This window comes from Ascaphus truei, chromosome 17 (genome assembly GCF_040206685.1).
Source record: "Ascaphus truei isolate aAscTru1 chromosome 17, aAscTru1.hap1, whole genome shotgun sequence".
NCBI lineage: Eukaryota > Metazoa > Chordata > Amphibia > Anura > Ascaphidae > Ascaphus > Ascaphus truei.
The window spans coordinates 8,276,471-8,299,127 of record NC_134499.1 but is presented as its reverse complement, the minus strand read 5'-3'; the positions used below and the strand labels follow the sequence as shown (position 1 = coordinate 8,299,127).

The 22,657-nt window shown below is 53.8% G+C and overlaps 2 protein-coding genes across 7 annotated transcripts in view; one reads left to right on the top strand and one right to left on the bottom strand.

Moving 5' to 3' along the window:
- MPST (mercaptopyruvate sulfurtransferase) overlaps positions 1-1,010 on the bottom strand; it is a 21,695-nt gene extending 20,685 nt beyond the window's left edge. The window contains exon 1 of the mRNA XM_075573841.1: positions 916-1,010. The gene's annotated coding sequence lies outside the window, so the exon portion shown is untranslated. The remainder of the gene's footprint in view (positions 1-915) is intronic.
- A 27-nt stretch (positions 1,011-1,037) lies between these two features.
- TST (thiosulfate sulfurtransferase) overlaps positions 1,038-22,657 on the top strand; it is a 28,219-nt gene continuing 6,599 nt past the window's right edge. The window contains exons 1-3 of one of the 6 annotated variants that reach the window (XM_075573838.1): positions 1,079-1,140; positions 12,683-12,731; positions 21,088-21,690. In XM_075573838.1, coding sequence (XP_075429953.1) covers positions 21,099-21,690 — 592 coding nt within the window. In that variant the 5' untranslated portion in view covers positions 1,079-1,140; positions 12,683-12,731; positions 21,088-21,098. The other 5 variants (XM_075573836.1, XM_075573837.1, XM_075573835.1 and 2 more) reach the window with 5 other exon arrangements.

Here is a 22,657-nt window from a genome sequence, read left to right as displayed (position 1 = left end):
GGGTGTGTGTGGGTGTGTGTGTGTCTGCGGGTGTGTCTGTCTGTGGGTCAGTGGTGTGGGTGGGTGTCAGTGGTGTGGGTGGGTGTCAGGGGTGTGGGTGGGTGTCAGGGGTGTGGGTGGGTGTCAGGGGTGTGGGTGGGTGTCAGGGGTGTGAGTGTGTGTCAGTGGTGTGTGTGTGTCAGTGGTGTGTGTGTGTCAGTGGTGTGTGTGTGTGTGTGTCAGTGGTGTGTTTGTGTGTCAGTGGTGTGTGTTGTGTGTGTGTGTGTGTGTGTGTGTGTGTGTGTCAGTGGTGTGTGTGTGTGTCTGTGTGTGTGTGTGTGTGTGTGTGTGTGTGTGTGTGTGTGTCAGTGGTGTGTGTGCAGTGGTGTGTGTGTCAGTGGTGTGTGTGTGTGTGTGTGTGTCAGTGGTGTGTGTGTGTCAGTGGTGTGTGTGTGTGTGTGTGTGTCAGTGGTGTGTGTCAGTGGTGTGTGTGTGTGTGTGTGTGTGTGTGTCAGTGGTGTGTGTGTGTGTGTCAGTGGTGTGTGTGTGTGTGTGTGTGTGTGTGTGTGTGTGTGTGTGTGTGTCAGTGGTGTGTGTGTGTCAGTAGTGTGTGTCGGTGGGGGGGTGTAGGTGTGTGTGTCAGTGGGGGGTGTGGGGTGTGTCAGTGGGGGGGGGTGTGTGTGTCAGTGGTGTGTGTCGGTGGGGGGGGTGTAGGTGTGTGTGTCAGTGGGGGGTGTGGGGTGTGTGTGTGTGTGTCAGTGGTGTGTGTGTGTCAGTGGTGTGTGTGTGTCGGTGGGGGGGGTGTAGGTGTGTGTGTCAGTGGGGTGTGGGTCGGTAGGGGGTGGGGGGGATGGGTGGGGTGTGTGTCGGTAGGGGGTGGGGGGGATGGGTGGGGTGTGTGTGTCGGTGGGGGGGGGGTATTCCAGGCCTCCTTACCTGCCACCAGCTGCGTGTCACTGTGACTGTCAGTGCCTGAGCCCGGCGTGTGACCCCGCCCCCTGTGATACTCCCCCTGTGACCACCCCGCCCCCTGTGATACTCGCACGCGGATGGCTCCTGCACCTCAGCACGTCCGCAGCTGTCAGACATCCGGACCCACCCACTGGGGAGAGGGGGGGCTGTGTGCTGCATCGGGATCCCGCCCCCCCGGGGAGCAGAGCGGTATGACACACACAGACACCGGGATCCCGCCCCCCCGGGGAGCAGAGCGGTATGACACACACAGACACCGGGATCCCGCCCCGCCGGGGGAGCAGAGCGGTATGACACACACAGACACCGGGATCCCGCCCCCCCCCCGGGGAGCAGAGCGGTATGACACACACAGACACCGGGATCCCGCCCCGCCGGGGAGCAGAGCGGTATGACACACACAGACACCGGGGATCCCGCCCCCCCCCGGGGAGCAGAGCGGTATGACACACACAGACACCGGGATCCCGCCCCCCCCCCCCGGGGAGCAGAGCGGTATGACACACACAGACACCGGGATCCCGCCCCCCCCCCCCCGGGGAGCAGAGCGGTATGACACACACAGACACCGGGATCCCGCCCTCCCCCCCCCGGGGAGCAGAGCGGTATGACACACACAGACACACAGACACACAGACACCGGGATCCCGCCCTCCCCCCCCCGGGGAGCAGAGCGGTATGACACACACAGACACACAGACACCGGGATTCCGCCCCCCCCCCCGGGGAGCAGAGCGGTATGACACACAGACACCGGGATCCCGCCCTCCCCCCCCCCCGGGGAGCAGAGCGGTATAACACACACAGACACCGGGATCCCGCCCCGCCGGGGAGCAGAGCGGTATGACACACACAGACACCGGGATCCCGCCCCCCCCCCCCCCCCCCCCGGGGAGCAGAGCGGTATGACACACAGACACCGGGATCCCGCCCCCCCCGGGGAGCAGAGCGGTATGACACACACAGACACCGGGATCCCGCCCCCCCCCCCCCGGGGAGCAGAGCGGTATGACACACACAGACACCGGGATCCCGCCCCCCCCCCCGGGGAGCAGAGCGGTATGACACACACAGACACCGGGATCCCGCCCCCCCCCCCGGGGAGCAGAGCGGTATGACACACACAGACACCGGGATCCCGCCCCCCCCCCCCCGGGGAGCAGAGCGGTATGACACACACAGACACCGGGATCCCGCCCCCCCCCCCGGGGAGCAGAGCGGTATGACACACACAGACACCGGGATCCCGCCCCCCCCCCCCGGGGAGCAGAGCGGTATGACACACACAGACACCGGGATCCCGCCCTCCCCCCCCCGGGGAGCAGAGCGGTATGACACACACAGACACCGGGATCCCGCCCCGCCGGGGAGCAGAGCGGTATGACACACACACAGACACCGGGATCCCCGCCCCGCCGGGGAGCAGAGCGGTATGACACACACAGACACCGGGATCCCGCCCCGCCGGGGAGCAGAGCGGTATGACACACACAGACACCGGGATCCCGCCCCCCCGGGGAGCAGAGCGGTATGACACACACAGACACCGGGATCCCGCCCCGCCGGGGAGCAGAGCGGTATGACACACACAGACACCGGGATCCCGCCCCGCCGGGGAGCAGAGCGGTATGACACACACAGACACCGGGCGCTCCTATAAGTATGTAGCACATGTGAGCGGAATACGTCTGCTTCTATAATACAATATTATAATTATACTATTGGGGGCTCGCTCTGTTTTGTTTCTCGGGGGATCACCCATTGAGGGTCACGTGATCACTTCAGAGGGTTGCCCAGGATTTCCGTGTGCAGGGATCCCATCAGAGAGAGAAGGATCCCATCAGAGAGAGAAGGATCTCTGAGCTGCTATTATTACACAGTCCAGTCTGTGAGTGAGACAAGTAACTTGTTCTGGATAGGGCCAGTAATCTCCTGGCTGCACCAGTATTTTCTATTTCTTTACATATATCCCGTCACGCGATTCCCCAGCGCTCCCCTTAAGACAAAACACACGCACACACACACGTGACAGGACAGTGTAACACACACACACACACACACACACACACACACACACACACACTATGTGACAGGACACAGTGTAACACACACACGCATGTGACAGGACAGTGTAACACACACACACACACACACACACACACACACACTCACACTATGTGACAGGACACAGTGTAACACACACACGCATGTGACAGGGCAGTGTAACACACACACACACACACACACTATGTGACAGGACACAGTGTAACACACACACACACGCATGTGACAGGACAGTGTAACACACACACACACACACACACACACACACACACTATGTGACAGGACACAGTGTAACACACACACGCATGTGACAGGACAGTGTAACACACACACACACACACACACACACACAATGTGACAGGACACAGTGTAACACACACACACACACACACACACACACACACACACGTGACAGGACAGTGTAACACACACACACACACTATGTGACAGGACACAGTGTAACACACACACACACACACACACACACACACACACGTGACAGGACAGTGTAACACACACACACACACACACACACACACACACACTATGTGACAGGACACAGTGTAACACACACACACACACACACTATGTGACAGGACACAGTGTAACACACACACGCATGTGACAGGGCAGTGTAGCACACACACACACACACACACACACACACACTATGTGACAGGACACAGTGTAACACACACACACACACACACACACACACACACACACACACACGCATGTGACAGGACAGTGTAACACACACACACACACACACACACACACACACACACACACACACACACTATGTGACAGGACACAGTGTAACACACACACGCATGTGACAGGACAGTGTAACACACACACACACACACACTATGTGACAGGACACAGTGTAACACATGGGTGTGCAAAGTGGGGGGGCGCAAGATTTTTCAGTGGGGCGTGGCATTTGCAGGGCCCCGCGCTCTTCCTGTCACTCTTCTCCACAGCATTTAAATTAAATGCCGGGGGATCACGCAAGGCCTCTGCAATGTCTCCTACCTTGTCTCCGGCGACGCGTCACCATGGCAACAAATGACGCTGTGGGGTCACATGACCCCGCTGCGTTATTTGACAACGAAGACAAGGAAGGAGAGGGGCAGGAGTCGATGAGGAGAGCAGGCAGGGGGAAAAGTTTGTACACCCCTGGTGTAACACACACTCACACTGTGACAGGGCACAGTGTAACACATACACACGCACACATACTATGTGACAAGACAGTGTAACACACACACACGCTATGTGACAGGACAGTGTAACACACACACACGCTATGTGACAGGACAGTGTAACACACACACACACACACACTATGTGACAGGACAGTGTAACACACACACACACACACTATGTGACAGGACCCAGTGTAACACACACTGTGTGACAGGACATGGTGTAACACACTAGACTGGGGTGTAGCTTGGTCTGCGGGCATACAGGCGTGACACCCCTGTACCGACTCTGCCTGCCTTTGGAACCCTCGCTCTCTGGAACCCCGACCTTGGCTTGAACTTTGACGATCCGCATCTCTCCTGCCCTGACCCTTGGCTCTGGACTCCGACCATCCGCTCTTCTCCAGTTCTGACCTTGGCAATAGTACCTCACTTGCTCTGGACCTCTCCCGCATCGGACTCGGCAAGTATACGTTTACTCTCACTTCTCCTGCCCTAGACTCGGCCAGCAAGACTACTCTACATTCCGGACGGGGTCCCGTGTCTGTGGCTGGGGGCTACTATCCCATCTCAGCACAGGGGTCTCGTCTAGTTTGTGGCGAGCACAGCGTAACAATATGGAAGTAGTTCTAATTACAAGTGTTATATTGCTTTACAGCATATGATTCATTTCACATATGTAACATTTCACAGATCACTTTTATAGTGATGTATTGGTCTATATATATATATATATATATATATATATATATATATATATATATAATATACACACGCACACACACACAGTTGGGTCCGGAAATAATTGGACACTGATACAAGTTTTGTTATTTCGGCTGTGTACAAAAATAAATTCAAGTTACAGTTAAATAATGAATATGGACTTAAAGTGCCGTCTATCAGCTTTAATTTGAGGGTATTCACATCCAAATTGGAGGAAGGGTTTAGGAATTACATTTCTTTAATATGTAGCCCCCTTTTTCAAGGGACCAAAAGTAATTGGACAAATGACTCAAAAGCTGTTTCATGGACAGGTGTGGGCTATTCCTTCATTATTTCATTATCAATTAAGCAGGTAAAAGGTCTGGAATTGATTCCAGGTGTGGCATTCACATTTGGAAGCTGTTGCTGAGAACCCACAACATGCGGTCAAAGGAGCTCTCAATGCAAGTGAAACAGGGCATCCTTAGGCTACGGCCCGCTCCCTCAGTCAGCGCGCCCGCACTGCATGCAGGCAGCGCGCTGAGAGGCACAGACCGCTATCTGCGGTCTGTAGGGAGCGGCGGCCGTGGTTTGAGTGGAGGAGGCCGTGGTTTGAGCGGAGGGACCCGCTACTCCCCCCCTCCCTCCACGGGCTCGGTCTCCCGGGCTGCAGGAGAGAGCTGCTGCGGGCTGCTGGAAGGTAAGCAGCTCCCGCTCCCTCCCCCTTCCCCCACAAATGCCCTCCTCACACACGCTGATATACACACACACACATGGTTGATATCAAAGACTATCTGCATTATTTGATACCATTTTGTATTTTCTATTTGTGTTATTTGCACACAGGATTGTCAAAGTGAAGCATTGTTGTCTCAAAGAAGTCAATTACCCCCTCAACCTAAGACTGACTTTTCTTTTGGCCTTGTATCATTATGAACTGTGACTACAACTTTTGGCTTTTGTGAGGCTCTCGGTTGCCATTTATGGACATTAAATTAAATTTAAAAGGTTTTATATATACACACACACACACCAGCCCCTACCTTGTGGAGGAAGCTCTCTGACAGCTCCCACGTGACGCGTCACTGCTCGGGATCACAATTTTCTTGCATCCCCTGGCGGCTGACACGTCACAGCGCGTTGTGAGCCGTTTACAAGCGCAGGAAGGGAGCTGCGGCGCAGTGGTGACGTCAGGAGGATCCCGTGTATCGAGTCGCGGCCGCGAGGAGGGGAGAGACGCGGAATCCATTCCCACTATCTACACCAAGCACTGAGTACTCACGCGTGCGGACGGCACATTGTATTTCACACTGCAGGATCCGTGAACATGTGAGCGCATTTCATGTGGTCTCTGCTGTTTTTTAATAAATTGTTTTCGGTACCGTACTATGTTGTTTTTATGCATTTTTTATGGGTACCATGATTGAGAACTCACAGAGGTGAAAAGTAGGAGAGGAATCTGTGACAATCAGCTTCCAGCCCAATTACTTCACAAGAACAAGATAAAGATGCCTTTCAAAGTCCCCTATCACTTACTTGATGTAAGTAGTTAGCTGCAGAGTGGATGCTTAGAGATTACTGCACAATAGTCTTTGTTTTTCTCCAGAGTGGAACTGCACTGAAGAATCTCCAGCAAGTGTTTTCCTGCAAAGGGACTGATATCACTCGTGTCATTTGAGACTGTTCCTGCTATGTTGGTTGGTAACTTTTTATCAGTCAGTGCGCCAAGGACCTTTTGTTCTCTTGTAATTAACAACTGAAGGCCGCTGCAGTAAAGGCCTGGCAAAGCCTCACAAAGGAGGAAACCCAGCGTTTGGTGATGTCCATGCGTTCCAGGCTTCAAGCAGTCATTGCCTGCAAAGGATTCTCGGCAAAGTATTAAAAATGAACATTTTATTTATGATTGTGTTAATTTGTCCAATTACATTTGTGCCCCTGAAATAAGGGGACTGTGTATGAAAATGGTTGCAATTCCTAAAACGTTTCATACAATATTTTTGTTCAACCTCTTGAATTAAAGCTGAAAGTCTGCACTTCTATTGCATCTCGGTTGTTTCATTTCAAATCCATTGTGGTGGCGTACAGAGCCAAAATTATGAAAATTGTGTCAGTGTCCAATTATTTCCGGACCTAACTGTATATATACATATATATATCTTATACTATATTAGTGAAAGCACTGTATGTTTGCCTGCCTGCCTGGATGTCCGGTGTCCCTAGCGGCAATCTCATTGGTCCCTTGGGCCGCCCGCCCCCGCACACCTCTCATTGGCCTCACACACTCACACCACCCCCCTTGGCCCGCCCCCCACACCTCTCATTGGCCTGAGGCGGAGTGACGGGCCAAAGGTCCACAAAAAAAAAAAAAAAAACACACACAGTGTCACACACACACACACACACACACACAGTGTCACACACACACACACACAGTGTCACACACACACACACACACACACGCGGTGTTACATACATTAGCGGGGCTCACAGTGTTAGCAGCACATCTCCCGCTCTCTTCCCCACCGGTCCCGGAGGCTCCGCCTCTTCCTCCGCCTCTCCCTGTTTCCCGCGCTTTCACCCCCCCCCCCCCCTCCACTTGGGAGCGGCCGGACGGGTGAGTGAGCGGTCTTCACGTCCCCTCACCCCCCTTCACCTCTCCTCACTCACTTCCCCTCCACCCCCCCGGCGCCGCTACAGTCAGCGGGGGAGCGGAGTGATCACCTCCCCTCACTCACTTCCCCTCCACCCCCCCGGCGCCGCTACACTCAGCGGGGGAGCGGAGTGATCACCTCCCCTCACTCACTTCCCCTCCACCCCCCCCCCCGGCGCTGCTACACTCAGCGGGGGAGCGGAGTGATCACCTCCCCTCACTCACTTCCCCTCCACCCCCCCGGCGCCGCTACACTCAGCGGGGGAGCGGAGTGATCACCTCCCCTCACTCACTTCCCCTCCACCACCCCCCCCCCCGGCGCCGCTACACTCAGCGGGGGAGCGGAGTGATCACCTCCCCTCACTCACTTCCCCTCCACCCCCCCCGGCGCCGTTACAGTCAGCGGGGGAGCGGCCACAACACGCTGCCTCCCGCCTCAGATCCACGTGGGAGCTGCCGGACGGGTGAGTGAGCGGCCATCACCTCCCCTCACCCACCCCTCACTACACTTCCCCTCCCTTCCACATCCCCTCCACCTCCCTCACCCACCCCTCACTACACTTCCCCTCCCTTCCACATCCCCTCCACCTCCCCCCCCCTTAACCTTCCCTCCACCCCCCCTCCACCCCCCCCCTTCACATCCGCTCCACCACCCCCCTTCACCTCCCCTCCACCCCCCCTTCACCTCCCCTCCACCCCACCTTCACCCCCACCTTCACCCCCCTTCACCTTCCCTTCACCCCCACCTTCACCCCCCTTCACCTTCCCTTCACCTTCCCTTCACTCCCCCTTACAACCTCCCACCACCTCCCCACCTTCCCACCACCTCCCCCCTCTTCCCACCACCTCCCCCCCCTTTCCCACCTTCCCACCACCTTCCCACCACCTCCCCCCCCTTCCCACCACCTCCCCCCCTTCCCACCACCTCCCCCCCTTCCCACCTCCCCCCTCCTCCCCCCTTCCCACCACTTCCCCCCTTCCCGCCACCTCCCCCCTTCCCCTCCTCCATCTCCCCCTTCCCCTCCTCCATCTCCCCCCTTCCCCTCCTCCACCTCCCCCCTCCTCCACCTCCCCCCTTCCCTTCCTACACCTCCCCCCTTACCCTCCTCCACCTCCCCCCTTACCCTCCTCACCTCCCCCCTTACCCTCCTCACCTCCCCCCTTACCCTCCTCACTTCCCCCCTTACCCTCCTCACTTCCCCTCCTCCACCTCCCCTCTTCCCCCCCTCCACCCCTCTTTCCCTCCTCCCCCACCTTTCCCCCTCCACCACCTTTACCCCCTTCACCCCTCCCCCCTTCACCCTTACCTCCCCCCCTTCACCCTTTCCCCCCCCCCCCCTTCCCCTCCTCCCCCACCTCCCTCTTCCCCCTTCCTCTCCTCCACCTCCCCCTTCCTCCCTTCACCCCCCCTTCACCTCCTGTCACCACCCCCCCCCCTTCGCCTCCTGTCACCCCCCCCCTCCCTTCACCTCCTGTCACCCCCCCCCCCCTCCCTTCACCTCCCGGCAACCCCCTCCACCTCCCGTCACCGCCCCTTCACCTCTCCCCCTTCACCTCCCCTCACCCCCCCTTCACCTCCCCTCCACCCCCCCTTCACCTCCCCTCACCTCCCCTCCGCCCCCCTTCACCTCCCCTCACCACCCCTCCGACCTCACCTCCCCTCCTTCAACGCCTTTCGCCCGCCCACCGCTCACACCCCTGCGCCACACAGCCGCCGCACACACTCAACAGACCTGCCACACTCGACACACACCCGTCGCCTCCCACCCACCCCACACACTCGACACACACCTGGCGCATCCTGCCCCTACGCAATAATATCACTGACCAGCTGTCACCCGCACTCGCCACACACCCGCCGCCTCACACCCTAGCAGGACCCCGACTCACAGCCAGCACTCACTACCCACCCGCCGCCTCACACACACTCACACCCTAGCAGGACACACGCCTCACATTTTCACATCACTTATGTCACCAAAATATACATTGTACTGTGGTGTGTTTACAATAAACCATTTTTATACAACATCGTATTACATTTTCTTCCATCTTTCTTTTCAACATTATTATCCAACCTTTCCAACAAATAGTCACCTATTGTTCCACCATTTATAAATAATACGACCTATTACGCATTTACATCCCGGGCAACGCCGGGTCTCTCAGCTAGTATATATATATATATATACCCTAGAATATTTGAATGTTGAAATACGCTTAAAAGTCCCTAAAATATATAATATATAAACACTATATAAAGAAATATATATAAAAACGACGCAAAACGAAAATGTCTAAAACAGAGAAAAGGAGAAAAGGTAATATAGTAATTAGTATCAATCACTTGGACAATATGAGTGAATATGAGTGAGATTAATATACCTAAGATGTACAGTATATGTGTATACACACACAAATATATGTTAGTGGAAGGAAAAAGAGTCTATTCCATATAAAATTATTAATTTTATAAAGGCACGGGTGTCGATATCACATTCACACCCCCCAGTCACTGTGGTCCTCATTTTGTGTATCCAAAAGGTTTCTCTTTTGGCGAGTGCGTTCCTCCTATCGCCACCCCCTCCAATTTCTTGTACTATGTTCAATGCCTTTACATTTTTAAAATGTTGGGTCTGAATTATGACAAATGGAGAAATGTTTGAATACATTATGAGTTAAAATATTTTCCCTTATATTACCGAGATGCTCTAAAATCCTCCCTCTTAGGGGTCTTAAAGGTCCCACCTATATACTGTGTAGGCCACAGCGGCACTGTAACATGTATATAACAAAATCTGTTTTACAGTTGATGGATCCTTCAATAGTAAAGGACGCTGCAGTTGTTTTAGAAGTAAATATTAATTTATCCATATCCCTGTGTGAACAGGCTTTACAGGTAGTGCAAGCATAAACACCCAGAAATAATTCATGGCTCGAGCAACCCAAGGGTTTTATGGTTGCACTACCTGTAAAGCCTGTTCACACAGGGGTCCCTGAGGCTGAAATCAACTTTGTTCAGCTCAGGAGAGACCCCCTGCTCACGCACACTATGAATACAAATAAAATGTAAGCAGCTTCATTACCTTAGCAGCTACCCACTAAGGTAATGGTTTTTTATTTGGGGGCGGGGGGGAGGTTGATACTAGTGAGGGAGCAGGGTGTCTCCTGAGTTGAACAAAGTTGATTTCAGCTTCGAGGACCCCCTACTTCCCGAGATACAGGCCCCGGTATGAGGTGCCGGTATCCCTCTGCTTTGTTTAGATCCCATGGTCATGTGACACAGGATTTTAACATGGGGATACCGGCACCCCTTAACGGGGCCTGCATCTCGGGAAGTAGGGGGTCCCCGGACCTGAAACCAATGCGGTTCAGCTCCGGAGACCCCCTGCTACATTACTGTAATGTTAGAATTTTAATAACCCCCCCCCCCCCCCGCGATTCCCTGTGAGAGGCGCGCAGTTAGAGTGACTGATTCAGCCTCTTACTGCGCACTATTACAGAGAGGCTGACCCCGGTAGGACTCACACAGCAGGGACCCATGCTGTGTTACTCCGGCGGGCCATTAGTCTGCCCCGGCACAACTCGTGAGGATCTCGGGCATATCTCGAGAATCCATTTCCAGATTTGTTGCAATAACAGCCGCTGCATCTGTACAGTATATCAGTGTATTTGTGTTAATGTGTATGTACTGTGTTTGTATATGTAATAATGTGTATGTACCAGTGTGTGAATGTACAAGAACTGTGTGTGGTAATGTGCATGTACTGTGTGTGTATAAGTGTGTTAATGTGTATGTACTGTGTTTGTATGTGTAATAATGTGTATGTGTTGTGTGTATCCTTGTGTCAGTGTGTGTTAATGTGTATGTACTGAGTGTGCTAATGTGTTTACATACACATTATCACACATGCAAACACATTAGCACACACAGTACATACACATTATCACACATGCAAACACATTAGCACACTCAGTACATACACATTAACACACACTGACACAAGGATACACACAACACATACACATTATTACACATACAAACACAGTACATACACATTATCACACATGCAATGTGTTTGCATGTGTGATAATGTGTATGTACTGTGTGTGCTAATGTGTTTGCATGTGTGTGTGTGTGTGTGTGTGTGTGTGTGTGTGTGTGTGTGTGTGTATTTAAAATGCATGGCATGCTGGAAATAGGTCAGCAGAGGGCACTATTAACCCCATTCCCTGCCAGACTGTCCAGTAACACATTGCACTGTGTGCTGTTACATTGCTACGGCAGTGAAGGGGGTTATGGGTCATACAACTGCTGCTCCCCCTGTGTTTGGAGGGGGGGGGGGGGGGATAATTATCACGCACGCCCTATTTTTATTTCATTCCCACATGGGTACAACTAGAGGGTAGGGAGTGGAGAGACACTTGTATGAGAGAGGGGAGTGATAGGGCAGAGATAGTTAAAGTTTAGAGAATGGGGGAGGGGTGTGACAAGGAAAAGGAGTGAAGGGCCAGGGGGGGAAAGAAGGTGAAGAGACAGAAAAAGAAAGGGTGAAAACAGAACCCATTTATTAGATGTGATGAGCTTCCTGTACCCGTGTTCCTGTACCCGTGTTCCTGTACCCTTGACCCATCTAATGCCATTCCCCTCCCCCGAGTCCCCAAGAACCACACACCTTCCTCGGAGGATAAACCGCTCACAGCTTTATTAATAACACTAAAACACAATGAACCAGATTAGGGACCCGGACAGATTGTTTCGTTACCAAGAGCTCCCCTCAATTCGTGCCCACATGGCATAAACACACCACATTCCAGCTGGGGAAGGGCACCGCCTTCCCCAAACTTCCAGTTACCAGGTCCAACACCTCACCAGAAGGAGCCAATACTGACGTCCCTCCTCCCCATGTTACACTACTCCCACCTTACCATCCCAGCCCCTTTCTCCGTCTCTCACCCCATAAAACCATAACTCAGGTTGGGCACTTCACTGCAGGTGGATCTTTGTAGAAAGAGGCAGGTAAGATCCCTCCCCCCCTCTGACCCCCCACCTCCTTAGGGGAGGGGCTCCTCTGCCTTACCTGATGCTGCCCCTCCCCTACAGGTGCAGGTATCGCTGTCTCCTATCTACACCTGGTGAAGACACCTGTGAGGTTTGAAAGCTTCTAACTTGTTAACTATCTGTTGGTTTAATAATACTGTAGGCATCATACTATCTATTCCTCTCGTTACACACACACGCCAGACTGACTTACATACACACACTGATACACACACGCCAGACTGACTTACATACACACCCTGATATACAGAGAACAGACTGACTTACATACACACACTGACATACAGAGAACAGACTGACTTACATACACACACTGATATACAGAGAACAGACTGACTTACATACACACACTGATATACAGAGAACAGACTGACTTACATACACACACTGATATACAGAGAACAGACTGACTTACATACACACACTGACATACAGAGAACAGACTGACTTACATACACACACTGATATACAGAGAACAGACTGACTTACATACACACACTGATATACAGAGAACAGACTGACTTACATACACACACTGACATACAGAGAACAGACTGACTTACATACACACACTGATATACAGAGAACAGACTGACTTACATACACACACTGATATACAGAGAACAGACTGACTTACATACACACACTGACATACAGATAACAGACTGACTTACATACACACACTGATATACAGAGAACAGACTGACTTACATACACACACTGATATACAGAGAACAGACTGTCACCCACACACAGAGCAGACTGACTTACATACACACACTGATACACACAGAGCAGACTGACTTACATACACACACTGATACACACAGAGCAGACTGACTTACATACACACACTGACATACACAGAACAGACTGACTTACATACACACACTGACATACACAGAACAGACTGTCACCCACACACTGATACACACAGAGCAGATTGACTTACATACACACACTGATACACACAGAACAGACTGACTTACATACACACACTGACATACAGATAACAGACTGTCACCCACACACAGAGCAGACTGACTTACATACACACACTGATATACAGAGAACAGACTGACTTACATACACACACTGATATACAGAGAACAGACTGACTTACATACACACACTGATATACAGAGAACAGACTGCCACCCACACACTGATACACACAGAGCAGACTGACTTACATACACACACTGATATACAGAGAACAGACTGACTTACATACACACACTGACATACAGATAACAGACTGACTTACATACACACACTGACATACAGATAACAGACTGTCACCCACACACAGAGCAGACTGACTTACATACACACACACTGATACACACAGAACAGACTGTCACACACACACACACACACACACACACACACAGCAGACTGACTCAGATATGCATGCATGCATACACACACACACAGCAGACTGACTCAGATATGCATGCATACACACACAGCAGACTGACTCAGATATGCATGCATGCATACACACACACAGCAGACTGACTCAGATATGCATGCATGCATACACACACACACACACACACACACACAGCAGACTGACTCAGATAAAAACACGCTGCTATACATAGCAGACTGACTCAGATACACACGCACGCATACACACACACAGCAGACTGACTCAGATAAACACACGCTGCTATACACAGCAGACTGACTGACTCAGATACGCATGCATACACACACAGCAGACTGACTCAGATACACGGTGGGTTACCATGTGTCCAGTATTGAACCTGACTGTCCTTTGAACACTGTGTGTGTGTATACCGGTATTACCCCTCTGCACGTGTGTGTGTTTATACCGGTATTACCCCTCTGCGTGTGTGTGTGTTTATACCGGTATTACCCCTCTGTACATGTGTGTATACCGGTATTACCCCTCTGCACGTGTGTGTATACCGGTATTACCCCTCTGCACGTGTGTGTATACCGGTATTACCCCTCTGCACGTGTGTGTATACCGGTATTACCCCTCTGCACGTGTGTGTATACCGGTATTACCCCTCTGCACGTGTGTGTACTGGTATTACCCCTCTGCACGTGTGTGTGTACCGGTATTACCCCTCTGCACGTGTGTGTGTATACCGGTATTATCCCTCTGCACGCGTGTGTGTATACCGGTATTACCCCTCTACACGTGTGTGTATACCGGTATTACCCCTCTGCACGTGTGTGTGTATACCGGTATTACCCCTCTGCACGTGTGTGTGTATACGGGTATTATCCCTCTGCACGCGTGTGTGTGTGTATACCGGTATTACCCCTCTGCACGTGTGTGTATACCGGTATTACCCCTCTGCACGTGTGTGTATACCGGTATTACCCCTCTGCACGTGTGTGTATACCGGTATTACCCCTCTGCACGTGTGTGTATACCGGTATTACCCCTCTGCACGTGTGTGTATACCGGTATTACCCCTCTGCACGTGTGTGTATACCGGTATTACCCCTCTGCACGTGTGTGTATACCGGTATTACCCCTCTGCACGTGTGTGTATACCGGTATTACCCCTCTGCACGTGTGTGTATACCGGTATTACCCCTCTGCACGTGTGTGTATACCGGTATTACCCCTCTGCACGTGTGTGTGTATACCGGTATTACCCCTCTGCACGTGTGTGTATACCGGAATTACCCCTCTGCACGTGTGTGTATACCGGTATTACCCCTCTGCACGTGTGTGTGTGTATACCGGTATTACCCCTCTGCACGTGTGTGTGTGTATACCGGTATTACCCCTCTGCACGTGTGTGTGTGTGTGTATACCGGTATTACCCCTCTGCACGTGTGTGTGTATACCGGTATTACCCCTCTGCACGTGTGTGTGTGTGTGTGTGTGTGTGTATACCAGTATTACCCCTCTGCACGTGTGTGTGTGTGTGTATACCGGTATTACCCCTCTGCACGTGTGTGTGTACCGGTATTACCCCTCTGCACGTGTGTGTGTATACCGGTATTACCCCTCTGCACGTGTGTGTGTACCGGTATTACCCCTCTGCACGTGTGTGTGTATACCGGTATTACCCCTCTGCACGTGTGTGTATACCGGTATTACCCCTCTGCACGCGCGTGTGTGGTTCTGGGGCCCCGCTGATATTTCGCCAGCTCGCCTGTCTGCCCCTCACTGTGTGTGTGTGTGTATACCGGTATTACCCGTCTGCACGTGTGTGTACCGGTATTACCCCTCTGCGTGTGTATGTGTATACCGGCATTACCCCACTGCAAGTGTGTGTACCGGTATTACCCCTCTGCACGTGTGTGTACCGGTATTACCCCTCTGCACGTGTGTGTACCGGTATTACCCCTCTGCACGTGTGTGTACCGGTATTACCCCTCTGCACGTGTGTGTACCGGTATTACCCCTCTGCACGTGTGTGTGTGTGTGTGTGTGTGTGATTCTGGGGCCCCTCTGATATTCCCCCCACTCGCCTGTCTGCCCCTCGCTGTGCCCGGCCCACACCTCTACCTTTATCCAGAGAAAACTTTAACCTTCTGAGATTCGGGATTAATAAGAGAATGAGTAACTCTCACATCCAGCTCAGCCACGGGGGGAACGTAACTCTCACGCCCAGCTCAGCCACGGGGGGAGTAACTCTCACATCCAGCTCAGCCACGGGGGGAACGTAACTCTCACACCCAGCTCAGCCACGGGGGGAACGTAACTCTCACATCCAGCTCAGCCACGGGGGGAACGTAACTCTCGCACCCAGCTCAGCCACGGGGGGGAACGTAACTCTCGCACCCAGCTCAGCCACGGGGGGAACGTAACTCTCGCACCCAGCTCAGCCACGGGGGGAACGTAACTCTCACACCCAGCTCAGCCACGGGGGGAACGTAACTCTCACACCCAGCTCAGCCACGGGGGGAACGTAACTCTCACACCCAGCTCAGCCACGGGGGGAACGTAACTCTCACACCCAGCTCAGCCACGGGGGGAACGTAACTCTCACACCCAGCTCAGCCACGGGGGGAACGTAACTCTCACACCCAGCTCAGCCACGGGGGGAACGTAACTCTCACACCCAGCTCAGCCACGGGGGGAACGTAACTCTCACACCCAGCTCAGCCACGGGGGGAACGTAACTCTCACACCCAGCTCAGCCACGGGGGGAACGTAACTCTCACACCCAGCTCAGCCACGGGGGAAACGTAACTCTCACATCCAGCTCAGCCACGGGGGGAACGTAACTCTCACACCCAGCTCAGCCACGGGGGGAACGTAACTCTCACACCCAGCTCAGCCACGGGGGGAACGTAACTCTCACATCCAGCTCAGCCACGAGGGGAACGTAACTCTCACATCCAGCTCAGCCACGGGGGGAACGTAACTCTCACATCCAGCTCAGCCACGGGGGGAACGCAACTCTCACATCCAGCTCAGCCACGGGGGGAACGCAACTCTCACACCCAGCTCAGCCACGGGGGGAACGTAACTCTCACATCCAGCTCAGCCACGGGGGGAACGTAACTCTCACATCCAGCTCAGCCACGGGGGGAACGTAACTCTCACATCCAGCTCAGCCACGGGGGGAACGTAACTCTCACATCCAGCTCAGCCACGGGGGGAACGTAACTCTCACATCCAGCTCAGCCACGGGGGGAACGTAACTCTCACACCCAGCTCAGCCACGGGGGGAACGTAACTCTCACACCCAGCTCAGCCACGGGGGAAACGTAACTCTCACATCCAGCTCAGCCACGGGGGGAACGTAACTCTCACACCCAGCTCAGCCACGGGGGGAACGTAACTCTCACATCCAGCTCAGCCACGGGGGGAACGCAACTCTCACACCCAGCTCAGCCACGGGGGAACGTAACTCTCACATCCAGCTCAGCCACGGGGGGAACGTAACGCTCACACCCAGCTCAGCCACGGGGGGAACGTAACTCTCACACCCAGCTCAGCCACGGGGGGAACGTAACTCTCACACCCAGCTCAGCCACGGGGGGAACGTAACTCTCACATCCAGCTCAGCCACGGGGGGAACGTAACTCTCACACCCAGCTCAGCCACGGGGGGAACGTAACTCTCACATCCAGCTCAGCCACGGGGGGAACGTAACTCTCACATCCAGCTCAGCCACGGGGGGAACGTAACTCTCACATCCAGCTCAGCCACGAGGGGAACGTAACTCTCACATCCAGCTCAGCCACGGGGGAAACGTAACGCTCACACCCAGCTCAGCCACGGGGGGAACGTAACGCTCACACCCAGCTCAGCCACGGGGGGAACGTAACGCTCACACCCAGCTCAGCCACGGGGGGAACGTAACGCTCACACCCAGCTCAGCCACGGGGGGAACGTAACTCTCACGCCCAGCTCAGCCACGGGGGGAACGTAACTCTCACGCCCAGCTCAGCCACGGGGGGAACGTAACTCTCACGCCCAGCTCAGCCACGGGGGGAACGTAACTCTCACGCCCAGCTCAGCCACGGGGGGAACGTAACTCTCACGCCCAGCTCAGCCACGGGGGGAACGTAACTCTCACGCCCAGCTCAGCCACGGGGGGAACGTAACTCTCACGCCCAGCTCAGCCACGGGGGGAACGTAACTCTCACGCCCAGCTCAGCCACGGGGGGAACGTAACTCTCACGCCCAGCTCAGCCACGGGGGGAACGTAACTCACGCCCAGCTCAGCCACGGGGGGAACGTAACTCTCACGCCCAGCTCAGCCACGGGGGGAACGCAACTCTCACGCCCAGCTCAGCCACGGGGGGAACGTAACTCTCACGCCCAGCTCAGCCACGGGGGGAACGTAACTCTCACGCCCAGCTCAGCCACGGGGGGAACGCAACTCTCACGCCCAGCTCAGCCACGGGGGGAACGCAACTCTCGCGCCCAGCTCAGCCACGGGGGGAACGCAGCTCTCGCGCCCAGCTCAGCCACGGGGGGAACGCAACTCTCGCGCCCAGCTCAGCCACGGGGGGAACGCAACTCTCGCGCCCAGCTCAGCCACGGGGGGAACGTAACTCTCACGCCCAGCTCAGCCACGGGGGGAACGCAACTCTCGCGCCCAGCTCAGCCACGGGGGGAACGCAACTCTCGCGCCCAGCTCAGCCACGGGGGGAACGTAACTCTCACGCCCAGCTCAGCCACGGGGGCAACGCAACTCTCGCGCCCAGCTCAGCCACGGGGGGAACGTAACTCTCACGCCCAGCTCAGCCACGGGGGGAACGTAACTCTCACGCCCAGCTCAGCCACGGGGGGAACGCAACTCTCACGCCCAGCTCAGCCACGGGGGGAACGTAACTCTCACGCCCAGCTCAGCCACGGGGGGAACGTAACTCTCACGCCCAGCTCAGCCACGGGGGGAACGTAACTCTCACGCCCAGCTCAGCCACGGGGGGAACGTAACTCTCACGCCCAGCTCAGCCACGGGGGGAACGTAACTCTCACGCCCAGCTCAGCCACGGGGGGAACGTAACTCTCACGCCCAGCTCAGCCACGGGGGGAACGCAACTCTCGCGCCCAGCTCAGCCACGGGGGGAACGTAACTCTCACGCCCAGCTCAGCCACGGGGGGAACGTAACTCTCACGCCCAGCTCAGCCACGGGGGGAACGCAACTCTCGCGCCCAGCTCAGCCACGGGGGGAACGTAACTCTCACGCCCAGCTCAGCCACGGGGGGAACGCAACTCTCACGCCCAGCTCAGCCACGGGGGGAACGTAACTCTCACGCCCAGCTCAGCCACGGGGGGAACGTAACTCTCACGCCCAGCTCAGCCACGGGGGGAACGTAACTCTCACACCCAGCTCAGCCACGGGGGGAACGTAACTCTCACACCCAGCTCAGCCACGGGGGGAACGCAACTCTCGCGCCCAGCTCAGCCACGGGGGGAACGTAACTCTCACACCCAGCTCAGCCACGGGGGGAACGTAACTCTCACACCCAGCTCAGCCACGGGGGGAACGCAACTCTCGCGCCCAGCTCAGCCACGGGGGGAACGTAACTCTCACGCCCAGCTCAGCCACGGGGGGAACGTAACTCTCACACCCAGCTCAGCCACGGGGGGAACGTAACTCTCACGCCCAGCTCAGCCACGGGGGGAACGTAACTCTCACGCCCAGCTCAGCCACGGGGGGAACGTAACTCTCACGCCCAGCTCAGCCACGGGGGGAACGCAACTCTCACACCCAGCTCAGCCACGGGGGGAACATTTATTTCTTTCACTGTTGGATCAAAAATGGAAGAAATATATTTGGTGTCAAGTTTCTTATTTGATTCAGATCTGTTGGTCACAATTGTTTATGCTGAATCAGACCTGGCAGAAGAGGGATAAAAATGGCAGCACTACATGCAAATTACTATCATTACCCCATATAACCGCTCCCTATAACTCCCCCTATTACCCCATATAACCGCTCCCTATAACTCCCCCTATTACCCCATATAACCGCTCCCTATAACTCCTCCTATTATCCCATATAAACGCTCCCTATAACTTCTCCTATTGCCCCATATAACCGCTCCCTATAACTCCTCCTATTACCCCATATAACCGCTCCCTATAACTCCTCCTATTATCCCATATAACCGCTCCCTATAACTCCTCCTATTACCCCATATAACCGCTCCCTATAACTCCTCCTATTACCCCATATAACCGCTCCCTATAACTCCTCCTATTACCCCATATAACCGCTCCCTATAATTCCTCCTATTATCCCATATAACCGCTCCCTATAACTCCTCCTATTACCCCATATAACCGCTCCCTATAACTCCTCCTATTACCCCATATAACCGCTCCCTATAACTCCTCCTATTACCCCATATACCTGCTCCCTATAACTCCTCCTATTACCCCATATAACCGCTCCCTATAACTCCTCCTATTACCCCATATAACCGCTCCCTATAACTCCTCCTATTGCCCCATATAACCTCTCCCTATAACGCCTCCTATTACCCCATATAACCGCTCCCTATAACTCCACCTATTACCCCATATAACCGCTCCCTATAACTCCACCTATTACCCCATATAATCGCTCCCTATAATTCCTCCTATTACCCCATATACCTGCTCCCTATAACTCCTCCTATTACCCCATATAACCGCTCCCTATAACTCCACCTATTACCCCATATAATCGCTCCCTATAATTCCTCCTATTACCCCATATAACCGCTCCCTATAACTCCTCCTATTACCCCATATAACCGCTCCCTATAACTCCTCCTATTACCCCATATAACCGCTCCCTATAACTCCTGCCAAAGGAGACTGCAACGCGCTCTTCCGGAATCAGAGGGTTTAAACAAAAAAAACTAAGGAGAGAATGATTGACCAACAAGTCTGGATCAGCCCCAAGGAAAAAGTCCAGCAGAGGAGATAACACCCCTGTTCCCCGTCCCTCCTCCCCGCATCACCCTTTAAAACCTCCATCCACATCTCCATCCCCAGTCACTGCAACCATGGTGCACCAGCTGCTGTGCCGGACGATGGTCACTGCCAAGTGGCTGTCAGGAGCCCTGCAAGCCAGCCGCCCCGGGCCAGCCCTGCGGGTCCTAGACGCCTCGTGGTACATGCCAGACGAGAGAGACGCCCGCAAGGAGTTTGCCGAGAAGCACATCCCGGGAGCGTCATTCTTCGATATAGACCAGTGCAAAGATCAGGCGTCTCCATACGAAAAGATGCTGCCCAGCGAGGGGCACTTTGCCGAGTACGTGGGCAACCTTGGCATCAACAACGAGAGCCATGTGGTGGTCTATGACGGAGATCACTTGGGCATGTTCTACGCCCCGAGGGTCTGGTGGATGATGAAGGTTTTCGGACACCATAAGGTGTCTGTGTTGGACGGAGGGTTTAAGAACTGGTTGAAGCAGGGGCTCCCGGTCACGTCCGAGACGGCCACGCCGAAACCGGAGACTTTCCGGGCTGTGCTGAACCCCTCGATGGTGAAGAACTTCGAGGACATTCAGAAGAACATGAGCAGCAAACGCTTCCAGCTGGTGGATTCGCGCTCAGAGGGGAGGTACAAGGGAACAGAGCCGGAGCCGGGAGAAGGTGAGAGAGGGGGGTCGGAGAGGGGAACGGCTGGACACAGGGAGACAACCATACACAGGGAGTCTTCTGGGCAGTGTAATAGGCACGATGGCGCAAAAAGGATAAGGGAGAGGGGGGCGTCCCCGTGTGCGTTATGTAAAAAAAAAAATATAGAAAAAACGCCAATAGTGTAATATGCAAATCCTGGTATTTCAAAAATGTACCGATAACTCCAATTGTTATACTCACATTTTGTGTGAAAATTCAGGCAATTCACAATCTGTGCCAAATCCACCGGATAGCTTCGTGTGCGTGGGTTAACTCCGGGAGAACCGGAAAAAGGGGTTTGTGGTGATATAAGCGCTCCAGCGCCGGATCAGTAAATGTAAACACACTTCATACTATGCAGAGGCACAGGGCATGAGGCCAGTGATGTATAATCCGTAAAGATAAACAATAGTGACTCTCCAAAAAGTATGAGGTCCACAGAGAGACCTATACCGTGAAGGTAAGAGTTCCTCAAAACCTGCTGGGATAGTCCCAGGAGCACTATAATAACAAGAGATCCCCATGTAATGTATATCATGAGACAGTATACTCACATAATGATGTGCCCCTGTCCTGTGTCTCCTTTTAGCTGAGCGTGCTGCCAGCAGTTTGATCAGGATAGACAAAAATAGGAATATGGCGCACAGCCAAGGAAGTGGGTCACGAGATGAATTAAAAAAATAGCCCTTGATAAAGTGCAACGTGCACGAAACGCGTAGGAGGGTTGCTACACTTCCGTTTTTTGTTTTTTTTAATATGGAGCAATAAAGTCATATTTTTTAGATTGGTCTCGCGACCTCCTCTCTTGGCTGTGCGCCATATTCCTATTTTTGTAGAACCATAGCGCAAAACGTTATAAGGTAACATTATACCCTAGCCTCCCAAGTGAACACGTGCAATGGGATAACTAAGCAAGACATAAAACAATATAGCATGGATT